The 17,051-nt window shown below is 37.3% G+C and overlaps 1 protein-coding gene and 1 long non-coding RNA gene across 4 annotated transcripts in view; one reads left to right on the top strand and one right to left on the bottom strand.

Moving 5' to 3' along the window:
* The window catches only part of LOC134667223 (uncharacterized), a 470,671-nt gene that overhangs the window by 92,185 nt on the left and 361,435 nt on the right, over positions 1-17,051 (bottom strand). The window lies entirely within an intron of this gene.
* The window catches only part of LOC134667174 (cytohesin-1), a 119,043-nt gene that overhangs the window by 6,490 nt on the left and 95,502 nt on the right, over positions 1-17,051 (top strand). Inside the window, exon 2 of one of the 3 annotated variants that reach the window (XM_063524490.1) lies at positions 886-1,118. The exons of 1 other annotated variant lie outside the window; for it this stretch is intronic. In XM_063524490.1, coding sequence (XP_063380560.1) covers positions 918-1,118 — 201 coding nt within the window. In that variant the 5' untranslated portion in view covers positions 886-917. Of the gene's footprint in view, positions 1-201; positions 470-885; positions 1,119-17,051 lie in introns of those variants that run through there. One more of the 3 variants, XM_063524492.1, reaches the window with a different exon arrangement.

Here is a 17,051-nt window from a genome sequence, read left to right as displayed (position 1 = left end):
AATCGTTCCGCTCTACAAGTGTGTTTTTCTTATGAAATTATATTATGGTTCTATACATTCTGTATATTTTGAATAGTATGTACAAATTAGCTGCTTACTAATGACTCATGTATGTTCGCCGTTTTGGCGCTCAAAAGTCAGTTCAACTCATTCATTGCAATATTTGTAACGCCGTTTCGAAATACGGGTAATCGTAATAGTATTCTGAATCATCCATTTGTTTTTACGTTACCGATAACGCTAATTCAGGTGTGACAACCTTGTCGAATTCAAAGATAAGCATACGCATGTAGAATTGTCAAAGTGCCAAGCGTCCGCAGCTATCTTCAGTATCGTGCGTTCCTTACGGGGAAGTGTATGGCGCGTGGCGATGTGTTTACATGTGAGATTGCTCTGCGACGCGCTGTGGTGGCCGCTGCTGGCGCGGCTGGCCCGCGCTGCCAGCACTTACGACGACGACTATGACCAGGTCTGTCTGTGCTTTCCATGTCTTCACTGCTATCATACGCTAGGTCATGCTTGTGCAATTATCTGTTGTTTGTTTGTTAGGATTCTTCGCAATAAGCGCTTGTTCACTTTCTGAATTGTTTTTGTTGTGCTTGACGTCTCAGGTAATTTCCCCAACCGCACCATCAAGCTCACTCATTCGTTCGGTTTCATGCTTCTTGTGCAATATGTGGTGATGATTATTCATTAGGATTCTTCGTACACCGCTTCTTAAATCCATTGTCAGTTTGTTGTGCTTACATCTTTTTCTTGTGTCCTTTCACCAAGTGGCTTGGATACTGACCTGACTTACCAAACGTAATTTCCGAACCAAACCGGGGCGGCGAGGTCATCACATTATTTCCTTTGTTGCGTTTTCTAATCGTCCGTGGCTTGTAGGCGTTATAAGCGTGTGATGCGCTCGTGAAGTGATGTTCATCAAAGCCGGGCCTCCGGCCGAGGAGGAGCGCCGGGGTTCGGTCTCCAACTGGTTTTCTTCACTACGGCGGGGCGGGCGGCGGCGGCGCGAGGAACCCTCGCCCTCTAACTACGGCTCGCTGGGCCGCCGTAAGGACACGCAGCCCCGCGGCAAGACAAGGTCTGCCTGGGACCTAACTTCGGTATCTAGACTGGTCTGTAATGCTTTATTGCTTTCTTTTTTACTGTTACACTTTCGTTTATATCAATATTCCGCTCTTGAAGCGTAGGTACTAAGAACTTGAAATCAGTTTACTTTTAAATTCAGAGTAGTTCAGAGCTTGTATTTAGCGACTGGCCTGTATTACTATCTTCTGTGTTCAATGACTTATTCACAGCTTTACCGGAAAAGCGAGTGTAATCAATATATTTCCGATCTAATCGAGACGTAAATGACATATTCGAAAACTACTGAAAGAACTCTTATATTTTTCAAGCTTAGGTTACGCAAAATGTCACATTAGACGTACGTGGCGCCCGTAGACTTGGCACTATTCCAGACACGCTGCATCTATGACGCTCTCGCTGCGTTGGCGATTTCACTAGGTACATTCCTAATTTCTTTTTTACACAACCCAGACGGTCTATATTCCATCAAATTTTAATATCTGTATGTATAACTATAGGCGCCTGTATTTTATGTCATTTTTGAAAGTCATTGTAAAAAAATAACCCACTAGACCTGGATTACCCAGTAGTGCAAAAGTACACGATTTGAATAGTCTTTCCCAGAATATGATATGTACGAATTACGATGTTCATTTTCAGTTATCTTCGTCTTAAGAAGTATTTTTGTTTGTAATGCACGATACCCAGAATACCTACAGTCCTACATGTTACATCGTCAATGTCACTGAAGCTGATTGACGTAATGGCGTGTAGAATATTTTTGCTCGCAAACACAAGTTGTTTTCGCGTTATCAGTATCACTAGAACGGTCCGATAGCGGCTGATACACGGAACTCATCGAAAACAGCCCAACTGTAAAAACATTTAGCGCTATTGATAATATGTGAGTCACAGTCATAGGACAGGCCATCACATAGATGTGTCTAACCGTATTTTTTTGAATGAAAGCCGGTTTTGAAGTCAAGATACATGAACTTACAGATTTTATTGTCGCTAAGATATTTTTTGATAGTCTTATCAATGTAATCTGTTTAAATTGTTGGTAAAATGATTGAATGTCTTAGAATTCTTAGATAATAGCCGGGAAATTATTGCATAAGCCAATTTTCTTTGCAATACAATCGCGTACGTAGGCCCTAATAAGGACTACGGAATTGTGAGTACGGCATCCTAAAAAGGCAGGGTGTAAAATCTAGAACGAATTCAAATTGAAGGTATATCAGGTTTATGGTCCGTGTCCATATGCGTACCCAGCATTTTTTAAAGGGTGAGGCAGAAGTATGGTTATGTGCCTTAATTGTTCCTAAAATTTTTAGCTTCTCGTCAGACCACAGACCAGGGTGGGGCAAGTTGCCCCACTTGCCCCACCGTGCGTACGCCTATGTCCGTGTCCACGGAGGCCTCAAGCCAGACAGGCTGCATAGTTCTTTTTTTTCATATTCATGTTAACATTATCTAATATAAATGTGAATGTAAGTTTAAAGTCAGGGAAACATTTTTCTTAATTTTAATGAAACAGTGTCGCATATAACTTGTTATTTATTGTTAACATCCTTTGGATAGTGCAGAAATTGTACGTTTTAATATGGAATCCGGACACTAATGTGTTTAATAGTGTTAAAGATATTCGAAGAGTTCGAGGAAGGCTACACCCGACTACAAAGTGGAAGCCGCATCCGCTAGTTAACAGGCCCATTGCTATTGCTATCATGTTTGACGAGCGCTCGACGCAAACTTGTATATCTTAGTAGAAGAGCCGGCCGCAAATTTTCTAACCGACTTGATACCACGATGAAATGCACAATGGTTTCCCATAAAAGTGATGCTAAGTCCGAATTCGATAGTCTGCCACGGCGGAACTTGCCGAAAGTACGAAAAAGAAGGCCACTTCCGGTGCGAAAAAAGGGGGCTGATTTAACCCATCTGATACCGAAATAATAGTTATGGCAGCAGTTAGAAATTTACATGTAGACACATAAAAGCGAAGTCTGCCAGTATTTTTTTTGCCGGAAGTGCTTGGCAGACGCTCTCAAAGGTGGCCAGCGGGACCCCTAATTTAACCCATCTGATACCACCATGAAACCAATTCCAGTCGGTAGGTATGAACCCTCATGTCAGGAATATATAAGTCTGCCAAGGCTTTTCCTGCCGAAACACCTTGGCAGACGAGATTATGTAAGCAAGGTCGGCATCGGTTACCCTACACTAACCCATCTGATACCACCATGAAACCAATTCCAGTCGGTAGGTACGAACCCCCATTTTAGGAATATATAAGTCTGCCAAGGTTTTTCCTGCCGAAACACCTTGGCAGACGAGATTATAAACAAGATGACCATCGGTTACCGTACACTAACCCATCTGATACCGCCATGAAACCAATTCCAGTCGGTAGGTATGAACCCTCATTTCAGGAATATATAAGTCTGCCAAGGCTTTTCCTGCCGTAACACCATGGCAGACGAGATTATGTAAGCAAGGTCGGCATCGGTTACCCTACACTAACCCATCTGATACCACCATGAAACCAATTCCAGTTGGTAGGTATGAACCCCCATTTTAGAAATATATAAGTCTGCCAAGGTTTTTCCTGCCGAAACACCTTGGCAGACGAGATTATAAGCAAGATGACCATCGGTTACCGTACAGTAACCCATCTGATACCACCATGAAACCAATTCTAGTCGGTAGGTATGAACCCTCATTTCAGGAATTTATAAGTCTGCCAAGGCCTTTCCTGCCGAAACACCTTGACAGACGAGATTATGTAAGCAGTATCCACATACGAGGGATCCGTATTTTGGGATTATAGAGATTACGGACATTATTAATAGCTGTAGGCTTATTTATTACTTTATGCTTATACATATTTGTATATTATTATGTTATTAATAAAATATATTTATAATTTATTAAACCTAAACTTAATACATTGGGAATTCATTACCTGCTTACGGCAGTAGTAGGGATAAGTGGGTCAGTTCTGGCTCACTGAGCCAGGCCAACAGTCCCTCCCCCTTTTTTCCCTTGTTGAGGCCCTGCAACCTTGCCTTGAACCCAAACTAATGTCATTGTAGCTCGAATCTAACCTAAACTATTTTTATTGCTTTTAGAATATTTCAATTATCTACTTTTGCAAAGTTAAAGGTTGAAATCTCTATTTCGCAAAATGGGATTTTAATGTGACTTTAATGTATGTGCAGTCTACTTAGTAATTGGGTTTAAAGATATAAAAACACACATTTTATTTCCTATCCTAAGTATCCTATCCTAAGTTTATTCAAATAATATTCTGAACATATATAGTAATTAGACTGGTCATATTTTTCATAAAATCGATTTCGACTGGCAAATCATATTACTTTTTCGAAACCGGGTTTTTTAACCTAATTAGACCCCCGCTGAATCCGATCCGGTTGCTCGATCGAAATCTTGACCGGAAGTGAGATATTTGACATTAAAGGTCCGTTTTTTTCGTTTTTCGTAAATAACTCTTAAACGGTGGTGTATAGCAAAAAATATTCTATTACATAAGTAATATGCATAAAATTGCCTACAAGAAAGATTCAGTACAATTTTTCGCTAGGATCAATATTAAAAGAGATTTTAACGCGGGAAATTTAATTATAATCACTTCTAAGGTCCCGTTTTTTAGGTTTTCGTAAATAACTCATAAACGGTGGCCAATATCAAAAAATGTTGTTAGACGTTAATAATCTACACAAAATTTTTAACAAAAAAGATTCAGTACACTTTTTGCAGGGATCAATATTTAAAAAGATAATAAAGAGGGAAAATTAATTATACTAAATTCTAAGGTTCCTTGTTTTTATTTTTTCGTTAATAATTTGAAAAGTAAAAAATCTTATACATAAATAATAAACGTAAAATTTCCTACAAGAAACATGCAGTACACTTTTCGCTAGGATCAATATTTAAAAAGACAAAGCAGCGGGTAAGTTAATTATACTCAATTTTAAAGTCCCTTTTTAGTTTTTTGTAAATAACTCGTAAACGGTGTCCCATAGCGAAATAGGTTTTGAAGAATAAATTATCTACATAAAATTTCCTCCAAAAAACATCTAGAACACTTTTCTCTAGGATCAATATTTCAAGCGATATTAAAGGAAGAAAGTTAATTACAATCAGTTCACAGGTCACAATTTTTTAGTTTTTCGTAAATAACTCGTAAACGGTGGCCCGTTGCAAAACAATATTCTACATAAATATTAAACATAAAAGTGTCCACAAAAAAGGTTCTGTACACTTTTTCGCTACGATCAATATTTAAAGAGGTATTAAAGGGGGTAAGTTAATTATAATCAATTTCCAGGTCCCTATTTTTAGGATTTCGCAAATGACTCGTAAAATAAGGCTCATAGCAAAATAAGTTCTTAATGTTCTTGTAAATAAATAATCGATATAAAATTTTCTACGAAAGACATATGGAACACTTTTCTCTTTTTAGGGTTCCGTACCTCAAAATGAATAAAAACCGGCCAAGCGCCAGTCGGACTCGCGTTGCAAGGGTTCCGTACATTACCCAATTTTTAACAGTGTATTTTATATATGTTAAACGCGAGTGAATTGCCTTTAAAAAACCTGTAGGGATCGGTTCAAAAACTAAGTAATGTCCGACTCGCGCTGGACTGCATTATTCAAATAGGTTTTCCTGTCATCTATAGATTCTATTCTGTATATCTTTTCAAAATTTTAGACCCAGTAGTATCGGAGATAAATCCCCCTTCCCCAAAATAAAACATTAAAATACAAAAAAATACCACCCCCCCCCCCCTTTATCTCCGACACTACTGGGTCTAAATTTTGAAAATATAATTAAAATAAAATAGTTCTTTACCTATATAGACGTAAACCTAAAAATAGGAACCTGGAAATTGATTATAATTAACTTACCCCCTTTAATGCCTCTTTAAATATTGATCGTAGCGAAAAAGTGTACAGAACCTTTTTTGTGGACAATTTTATGTTTAATATTTATGTAGAATATTGTTTTGCAACGGGCCACCGTTTACGAGTTATTTACGAAAAACTAAAAAAAAGTGACCTGTGAACTGATTGTAATTAACTTTCTTCCTTTAATATCGCTTGAAATATTGATCCTAGAGAAAAGTGTTCTAGATGTTTTTTGGAGGAAATTTTATGTAGATAATTTATTCTTCAAAACCTATTTCGCTATGGGACACCGTTTACGAGTTATTTACAAAAAACTAAAAAGGGACTTTAAAATTGAGTATAATTAACTTACCCGCTGCTTTGTCTTTTTAAATATTGATCCTAGCGAAAAGTGTACTGCATGTTTCTTGTAGGAAATTTTACGTTTATTATTTATGTATAAGATTTTTTACTTTTCAAATTATTAACGAAAAAATAAAAACAAGGAACCTTAGAATTTAGTATAATTAATTTTCCCTCTTTATTATCTTTTTAAATATTGATCCCTGCAAAAAGTGTACTGAATCTTTTTTGTTAAAAATTTTGTGTAGATTATTAACGTCTAACAACATTTTTTGATATTGGCCACCGTTTATGAGTTATTTACGAAAACCTAAAAAACGGGACCTTAGAAGTGATTATAATTAAATTTCCCGCGTTAAAATCTCTTTTAATATTGATCCTAGCGAAAAATTGTACTGAATCTTTCTTGTAGGCAATTTTATGCATATTACTTATGTAATAGAATATTTTTTGCTATACACCACCGTTTAAGAGTTATTTACGAAAAACGAAAAAAACGGACCTTTAATGTCAAATATCTCACTTCCGGTCAAGATTTCGATCGAGCAACCGGATCGGATTCAGCGGGGGTCTAATTAGGTTAAAAAACCCGGTTTCGAAAAAGTAATATGATTTGCCAGTCGCATCAAGAAGGAGAGCGATTTTGAATTTTTTTGTCTAGTATAAATATCATTACTTATTCTGTGTACAGTGGAGAAAACGAATGAAATCATGCAATTTGATTTTGCTATTTTTAAATAAAGAGTAACTAAACAGTATTTTCCACAGTTGTTGGTAATGATACCATCTCTTACAATTTCTCTTCATGAACATTTTATGATACCTAACCTTCCAGTTTTCGCCCGAATTAATCAAAAAATTCACCAACTCCATTTACACCAACCAAATAGAAAACGGGTCCGTGTCCGAATTCGCGATCTCGAGTCCGGGTCCGCGTCCGGGTCCAGGTTCAGGTAGAAGTCGAATTCAAAATCTTGCTTGTTTTGCCAGTGGGGTAACTTGCTTAACAATCAATCAATTAGAAAAAGACAAGTCGTCGAGGAGTTCCGTTCTGATCACCATCAGCAATACCACTTCATCAAATGCCACTGTTCTTAATGTAAATCCTTGTTTGCCTGATGAAAATACAAGAGTCACTATACAATGCCATTAAGATTTGTAGAGTTCCCTCGATTCCTTATGGATCCCATCATCAGAACTTGAGCTTCACGAAAATATGACTTAAAAATCTAACGTGCTTAACAAACATAACGAAGAGGACAAATCCCCAAACATGAGCTATGCGTCGTTGAAGAGTTCCATTCTGATCATCATCAGCAGTTTCACTTCATCAAATGTCACAATTCTGAATGTAAATGCTTGGTTTGTTTAAAATCCACCAGTATCATATATGTTAGGGTGGTTCAAAAAACATTTTTTTTTCCTAAGGGGCACCCCCTTATTTTGTTACACTTATTATGTTGATAAATTGAGATTATAGTTGAGATAAATTAAGAAACTTGGTGTATAAGTTTCTTAATTTATCTCAACTTTCCGGTTTTTTTATTGTTAGATTGTTTTGTCCTCCTCCTTGCTACTTGATATAGTTTTAAGTATAATAATCACTAGCGAGAGCTACCCGCTCCGGCTTCGCACGGGTTAACAAATTATACATACACCTAAACCTTCCTGAAGAATCACTCTGTTGATAGGTGAAAACCGCATGAAAATCCGTCCAGTAGTTTTTGAGTTTATCGCGAACATACAAACAAACACACATACGGACAGACGCGGCGGGGGACTTTGTTTCATAATATGTAGTGATATATTTCATAACCATAAAACTACCACATTTTTAACAAACTAAGGAGAACAAATTCAATATTTTCACAAGTCATTATTATATAGAAATGACTAACTTACCACTTCAGATAATTTAACAGTAATATCATCAATATGATATTAAACAAAGCACCATTCGCTCCGGACGCCGCCGGCTCCATTTATATTTCATTTTTTCATGCAAAAGGCACCAAGGAAGATCCGCGGGTAAATTTAATGGCGAAAACGATGTCCATATTTTGTTATTTTGGTATAATTATAAGAATTATCACTAGGTATTAGGTATTAGAGAACTAAAATTAGCTACAACGACGTACGAACGAACAAAATAAATAAAAATATGTCACAATCATAATTTGTCAGTCCGAAGTCGCTTACAAATAATGTTAATAAAAAGTATTGCAAATTCAAATCGTTATAATTTACATCTACATGTTTATTTTACCTATGCAAATTATACTTACTTTTTATTTAATAAACTTGAAACTTATTGAAATGATCATATATTGTGTACGCTACAGTATTATATTTCAATAATATTTTAGTCACTAAAGGATTACTGTTTATAAGCAAGCTTCGTAAATGCCTGTCTGGTATACAGAGTGCGTACCGCGATCCATGTTCGTCATGTTGCCTCCCTGTCACACTTACGTAGGAATTTACAAGTGCAACAGAGAAGCAACTTTTCTTCATTTGAGACATTTTGAGTTTTGTATGTCGGCGAGCAGGCGAGCACCTAGCGCCTCGTGCCATCCAGGGACTCTTTTGCAAGTTGTGAGGAGCGTTGAGTTTTTGAGGTTCGCGAGTGAATTTGAAAGGATAAGAGTTTTTTTGAAATTTGAAGTGTGTGAATGATTTGTGTGGCAAGAGGTGTTTGTGATGCGCACGAGTAAATGAGTAAAATGAATAGAGGAGTGAAGTAAGACATTTTTGAGTTGAGTGGTACAAATGAGGTGCCTCGCGAGTGAGCGACTCAACACTACTATACAAGGTGGTGCTTAACCACGTTGAAATTTTGTATGTTGTTTGAAACCCAACAAAAAGAGTAATTATGATTCAGAATTTTATTTAAAATATCTGGTTTCACACTATTTGCACATGTGATGTATAAGTTTTGAAGTAGAAAAACATTTTCGTACAAAATAATATCTTTTAAATCACACTTTCAAATAATGTGAAAACTATTACTTACATAAAAAAAAAAATAGTAACTTATTTATTTTTTTGATTTCAGACAATTTGAAAAATTTCAATGTGTTTGAGCACCCCCTTGTAGTTAAGATTGCAAGATGCTTGGCGTATTTTGTCAACATAATAAGTGTAACAAAATGAGGGGGTGCCGCTTCTTCTAGCTAGAGTTTGAATTTTTCCCATACAAACGTGAACCACCCTTACAAGATTTGAAGAGTGCCCTCGATTCCTCATAAATCTCACCATCAGAACTGGGTTTTGACAAAGAGGGAACCAATCTGTATGTATATACTTACAAGTTACAACTCAACTAAAAAAATAATTTTCAAAATCGATCCCAAAATGACGGAGATATCAAACATTAAAAAACCGAATTAATACCTCCTTTTTAGGGTTCCGTAGCCAAATGGCAAAAAACGGAACCCTTATAGATTTGTCATGTCTGTCTGTCTGTCCGTCCGTATGTCACAGCCACTTTTTTCCGAAACTATAAGAACTGTTGAAACTTGGTAAGTAGATGTATTCTGTGAACCGCATTAAGATTTCAACACAAAAATAGAAAAAAAAAATAATAAATTTTGGGGGTCCCCCATACTTAGAACTGAAACTTAAAATGTCTTTTTCATTAAACCCATACGTGTGGGGTATCTATGGATAGGTCTTCAAATATGATACAATACAATACAATACTTTTTATTGCACGCCTCACATACACTTAGTTTACAATAAATGGACAATAACATAAAAAAACCGGGCAAGTGCGAGTCGGACTTGCGCATGAAGGATTCCGTACCATAATGCAAAAAAAAACAAAAAAAAAGCAAAAAACTGACCCCTCCCGACGTTGCTTAACTTTGGTCAAAAATCACGTTTGTTGTATGGGAGCCCCATTTAAATCTTTATTTTATTCTGTTTTTACTATTTGTTGTTATAGCGGCAACAGAAATACATCATCTGTGAAAATTTCAACTCTCTAGCTATCTCGGTTCGTGAGATACAGCCTGCCCAGCCTGGTGACAGACGGACGGACGGACGGACGGACAGCGAAGTCTTAGTAATAGTGTCCCGTTTTACCCTTTGGGTACGGAACCCTAAAAAGACAATAGAGGTAACAACAGGCGGTCTTATCGCTTATGATATTGAGGTTTCTAATATCATTTATTTCTAAACTGAATAGTTTGCGCGAGAGACACTTCCAAAGTGGTAAAATGTGTGCACCCTCCCCTCCCCCTTTAACTTCTAAAATAAATTTAACTTCGCACTGAATGATGACATCGTACGGGGCTTAAAGCCCCCGTAACGCAGTGAACGTGTTAAAGTCACATTAAAATTCCATTTTTCGAAATAGAGATTTCAACATTTAACTTTGCAAAAGTAGATAATTGAAATATTCTAAAAGCAATAAAAATAAATTAGGTTAGATTCGAGCTACAATGACATTAGTTTGGGTTCAAGGCAAGGTTGCAGGGCCTCAACAAGGGAAAAAAGGGGGAGGGACTGTTGGCCTGGCTCAGTGAGCCAGAACTGACCCACTTATCCCTACTACTGCCGTAAGCAGGTAATGAATTCCCAATGTTTTAAGTTTAGGTTTAATAAATTATAAATATATTTTATTAATAACATAATAATATACAAATATGTATAAGCATAAAGTAATAAATAAGCCTACAGCTATTAATAATGTCCGTAATCTGTATAATCCCAAAATACGGATCCCTCGTATGTGGATGCTGCTTACATAATCTCGTCTGTCAAGGTGTTTCGGCAGGAAAGGCCTTGGCAGACTTATAAATTCCTGAAATGAGGGTTCATACCTACCGACTAGAATTGGTTTCATGGTGGTATCAGATGGGTTACTGTACGGTAACCGATGGTCATCTTGCTTATAATCTCGTCTGCCAAGGTGTTTCGGCAGGAAAAACCTTGGCAGACTTATATATTTCTAAAATGGGGGTTCATACCTACCAACTGGAATTGGTTTCATGGTGGTATCAGATGGGTTAGTGTAGGGTAACCGATGCCGACCTTGCTTACATAATCTCGTCTGCCATGGTGTTACGGCAGGAAAAGCCTTGGCAGACTTATATATTCCTGAAATGAGGGTTCATACCTACCGACTGGAATTGGTTTCATGGCGGTATCAGATGGGTTAGTGTACGGTAACCGATGGTCATCTTGTTTATAATCTCGTCTGCCAAGGTGTTTCGGCAGGAAAAACCTTGGCAGACTTATATATTCCAAAATGGGGGTTCGTACCTACCGACTGGAATTGGTTTCATGGTGGTATCAGATGGGTTAGTGTAGGGTAACCGATGCCGACCTTGCTTACATAATCTCGTCTGCCAAGGTGTTTCGGCAGGAAAAGCCTTGGCAGACTTATATATTCCTGACATGAGGGTTCATACCTACCGACTGGAATTGGTTTCATGGTGGTATCAGATGGGTTAAATTAGGGGTCCCGCTGGCCACCTTTGAGAGCGTCTGCCAAGCACTTCCGGCAAAAAAAATACTGGCAGACTTCGCTTTTATGTGTCTACATGTAAATTTCTAACTGCTGCCATAACTATTATTTCGGTATCAGATGGGTTAAATCAGCCCCCTTTTTTCGCACCGGAAGTGGCCTTCTTTTTCGTACTTTCGGCAAGTTCCGCCGTGGCAGACTATCGAATTCGGACTTAGCATCACTTTTATGGGAAACCATTGTGCATTTCATCGTGGTATCAAGTCGGTTAGAAAATTTGCGGCCGGCTCTTCTACTAAAAGTACAAAACCAAAACACTGTTAAGTAAAGGATACACTAAAAATATTGGTTGTTCAGAAATTTAAATATCTTGTAAATGTGGTTACAGCGAGAAAATGCCGCAAGCATCCTTGGTACCATAACATTGTACCAAGGATGCTTTGTTGCATTGTTCTCAAGGGCCTATTTTAGATTTAAGCTACTTATTAATTTCTTTTAGTAATACCAATGTATATCTTGTTTGTAAATAAATGATTTTTTAGTAAAAAAAAATGTTCTACACATCGCTTACGTAAATAAAAAGGTAGGTACTTACAAAATGTATCTAAGATACTATAAAATTGATGAGCGTTAATGCAGTAATATAATTATGAGGCACTTTTTTTCTGACTATTATTGTGCGTGAGAATAGTGAATAACTAGGTTCATATTAATCACATTACATCAACGACGTGTGTAACTATGAAGCTATCGTCGAACTATTAATACTTATGTACAATGCAACTACCCAAATCTTCTAATAGGCTTAGCGAGATTACATTTCGCCAATCCGTTTAAATCAGCAACCGTTTTCTGACTAACTAGGCATGTAGGGTTGCCACTTATGGTATAATTAAGTAATACACATTGAGTTATAATAATGTTAAAAACGTATAAAATGTCATGTATTTATATCCAATTAAATAAGTTTATTTTAATTTACCCTAAATATATTTTCTGGATATCTTGTACAAAATAAATACTAGCTCTTGTAGTAGGTAAGTAAACTTTGTAAATATAAATATATACTCAGTTCTAGTCTATTTAAAAAAATATACCCATCAAGGGTTACTTTCGTTACATTAAATGCGCATAATGTAACATTTATGTGACTAGTGAATAGAATCAGGCGTTACTTTGCGGAAATCCATATTAATTCAAACTAAAATATTACTTTGCTAATCCACGAAAACAGACCATTCTAGTCAGGTCATTCCGTTGCCGGGCGTCATACCGCCAACAACTCCTGAGGTTGCCTCGTAGAGAGGCGAAACACGTGTCGAGTATTATTCTTTTGGTGGTGGTTTGTTATATTTATTTGCGTATTTATTTGTGCGGTGGGAGGGTGGGAATATTAATTGCATGTAAAAATACGCAAGTAAGTATAACGGGTTAGCACTGATTGACTAGCACGTTATCTTTTCGCGGATTAGCATTTGAATTTATGTGACTATGGATAATTAACATCTCTCGATCAGTCTTCAAAATGATATTAAAAAAGTTTTATTCTTCCTTGAATCAACTTACTTGATGTCCCTATCAAACATCAAGCGTTGCGTTGCTCAAGACGAGACCTCGCCTCGGAAAGACCTTTCATAGACCGTTTACTATTAGAGGGAATAAAAAAAATGTGATCAGGTAATTCTGAGAAAAACGCTTAGGTACAATAAATATATATTTTTAATCTTAATTAATGAAGTGGGAAAATTAATCTTTGTTAAATAGTTAAATTCAGTATATTTAATACTAATATCAGTTATTATGGTTACCTTTTTTTAATATTGGTGAAATCAAGATTATTGTTGAAAATAAATAAATAACAACCCTAACCACAGGCACTGATTGATGAATCTCTTGAGTCTTGACATTCAAGACAATGCGCACAAAACATCAATACATCGATCTCGATGACCTTACCGAGTTAAGATTGTGAATAGATCACAACAGTTTGATAATGGTTTCAAATGCTGCAATCACTTTTAAAATCTCATAATATTAATGAACCGCTCAATTGAAATTTACACACTTAATGCATTTAGGCGGGATGACCTAGACACCTTTCTCAGTAACTGGCCAGAGCAGGCGCTCTGTCGGGAGTCGCGGAAGACAAGGGGAGAGGCCTTTGCCCAGCAGTGGGACACCTTAATAAGCTAGCAAAAAAAAAAAATTTTACTGCGTAATCTAAGGAACAAATTTCTAAAAAAAATCTTAATTTAGAGCGGTGGTGGCCGAGTGGATATGACATCCGACTTTCAATCCGGAGGTCGCGGGGTCAAATCCTGTAGTAGAAGAGCCGGCCGCAAATTTTCTAACCGACTTGATACCACGATGAAATACACAATGGGAAACCATAAAAGTGATGCTAAGTCCGAATTCGATAGTCTGCCACAGCGGAACTTGCCGAAAGTACGAAAAAGAAGGCCACTTCCGGTGCGAAAAAAGGGGGCTGATTTAACCCATCTGATACCGAAATAATAGTTATGGCAGCAGTTAGAAATTTACATGTAGACACATAAAAGCGAAGTCTGCCAGTAGTTTTTTAGCCGGAAGTGCTTGGCAGACGCTCTCAAAGGTGGTCAACGGGACCCCTAATTTAACCCATCTGATACCACCATGAAACCAATTCCAGTCGATAGGTATGAACCCTCATGTCAGGAATATATAAGTCTGCCAAGGCTATTCCTGCCGAAACACCTTGGCAGACGAGATTATGTAAGCAAGGTCGGCATCGGTTACCCTACACTAACCCATCTGATACCACCATGAAACCAATTCCAGTCAGTGGGTACGAACCCCCATTTTAGGAATATATAAGTCTGCCAAGGTTTTTCCTGCCGAAACACCTTGGCAGACGAGATTATAAGCAAGATGACCATCGGTTACCGTACACTAACCCATCTGATACCGCCATGAAACCAATTCCAGTCGGTAGGTATGAACCCTCATTTCAGGAATATATAAGTCTGCCAAGGCTTTTCCTGCCGTAACACCATGGCAGACGAGATTATGTAAGCAAGGTCTGCATCGGTTACCCTACACTAACCCATCTGATACCACCATGAAACCAATTCCAGTCGGTAGGTATGAACCCCCATTTTAGAAATATATAAGTCTGCCAAGGTTTTTCCTGCCGAAACACCTTGGCAGACGAGATTATAAGCAAGATGACCATCGGTTACCGTACACTAACCCATCTGATACCACCATGAAACCAATTCTAGTCGGTAGGTATGAACCCTCATTTCAGGAATTTATAAGTCTGCCAAGGCCTTTCCTGCCGAAACACCTTGACAGACGAGATTATGTAAGCAGCATTCGCATCCGAGGGATCCGTATTTTGGAATTATACAGATTACGGACATTATTAATAGCTGTAGGCTTATTTATTACTTTATGCTTATACATATTTGTATATTATTATGTTATTAATAAAATATATTTATAATTTATTAAACCTAAACTTAATACATTGGGAATTCATTACCTGCTTACGGCAGTAGTAGGGATTAGTGGGTGAGTTCTGGCTCACTGAGCCAGGCCAACAGTCCCTCCCCTTTTTTCCCATGTTGAGGCCCTGCAACCTTGCCTTGAACCCAAACTTATGTCATTGTAGCTCGAATCTAACCTAATAATTTTTTCAATTATCTACTTTTGCAAAGTTAAATGTTGTAATCTCTATTTCGCGAAATGGAATTTTAATGTGACTTTAATGTATGTGCAGTCTACTTAGTAATTGGGTTTAAAGATATAAAAACACACATTTTATTTCATATCCATAGTAACATCATTACTTATTCTGTGTACAGTGGAGAAAACGAATGAAATCATGCAATTTGATTTTGCTATTTTTAAATAAAGAGTAACCAAACAGTATTTTCCACAGTTGTTGGTAATGATACCATCTCTTACAATTTCTCTTCATGAACATTTTATGATACCTAACCTTCCAGTTTTCGCCCGAATTAATCAAAAAATTCACCAACACCATTTACACCAACCAAATAGAAAACGGGTCCGTGTCCGAATTCGCGATCTCGAGTCCGGGTCCGCGTCCGGGTCCAGGTTCAGGTAGAAGTCGAATTCAAAATCTTGCTTGTTTTGCCAGTGGGGTAACTTGCTTAACAATCAATTAGAAAAAGACAAGTCGTCGAGGAGTTCCGTTCTGATCACCATCAGCAATACCACTTCATCAAATGCCACTGTTCTTAATGTAAATCCTTGTTTGCCTGATGAAAATACAAAAGTCACTATACAATGCCATTCAAATTTGTAGAGTTCCCTCGATTCCTTATGGATCCCATCATTAGAACTTGAGCTTGACGAAAATGTGACTTAAAAACCTAACGTGCTTAACAAACATAACGAAGAGGACAAATCCCCAAACATGAGCTATGCGTCGTTGAAGAGTTCCATTCTGATCATCATCAGCAGTTTCACTTCATCAAATAGGCCAAGAAATAAGAAGTTATAGAGGGAAATGCTAGGAACACAATTTTTGACTCCGTAACTTTGTTTGGACTAGTTAGGAGGTGAACATATCAAAAGTCCCCGGCCGTAGCCCCGGTGCTGGGGGGGAGAGGGGGGAAAGAAGGTCTCATTTTTCGATTTTTCACTAATATCTTGGAAACTTTGCGTCTTAGCGACATGACTACTGAGACAAACCAAAAGCTGATAAAATTTGTTACAAGTTTTATTCAGTCAATTTTTTCGATATCTTGAATAGTTTTTGAGATATCCGCTCTTGAAAGTTTATTTAGGGCTTTCAATTTTATCTTGATATCTACATTAGTGAAGCTGCTAGGCCGTGTTTGGTATCATTTTCGTATATATCGGGGGTGCTGAATTCATTTTTGGTATCACATTGACACCATTCCTTAGAAAAAACATATAAACTTTAAACAAATACCTTTTTTTTTAAATTCCTCTTCACGCTTAAACCGCTCAACCGATTTAATTGTAATTTGGTATACAGATATTTCGAGTCCAAAGACAGGACATAAGATACTTTTTATCTCAATAATCATCCTTTAAAGTTGTGAAATGGAGTATGGGGGGAATTCAACTTCGTCGACGAAACTGAATTCCTGAGGTAAATACTGCTTAAGGTAAAGTTTGAAGTCATGTTAGGTATCATTTTCATCTAAATCACAGATGTATACCATCCTAAATTTCACCTAAACCGGTTCAGCGG

This window comes from Cydia fagiglandana, chromosome 9 (assembly GCF_963556715.1).
Source record: "Cydia fagiglandana chromosome 9, ilCydFagi1.1, whole genome shotgun sequence".
Lineage (NCBI taxonomy): Eukaryota > Metazoa > Arthropoda > Insecta > Lepidoptera > Tortricidae > Cydia > Cydia fagiglandana.
This window is presented reverse-complemented; position numbering and strand designations above follow the sequence as displayed.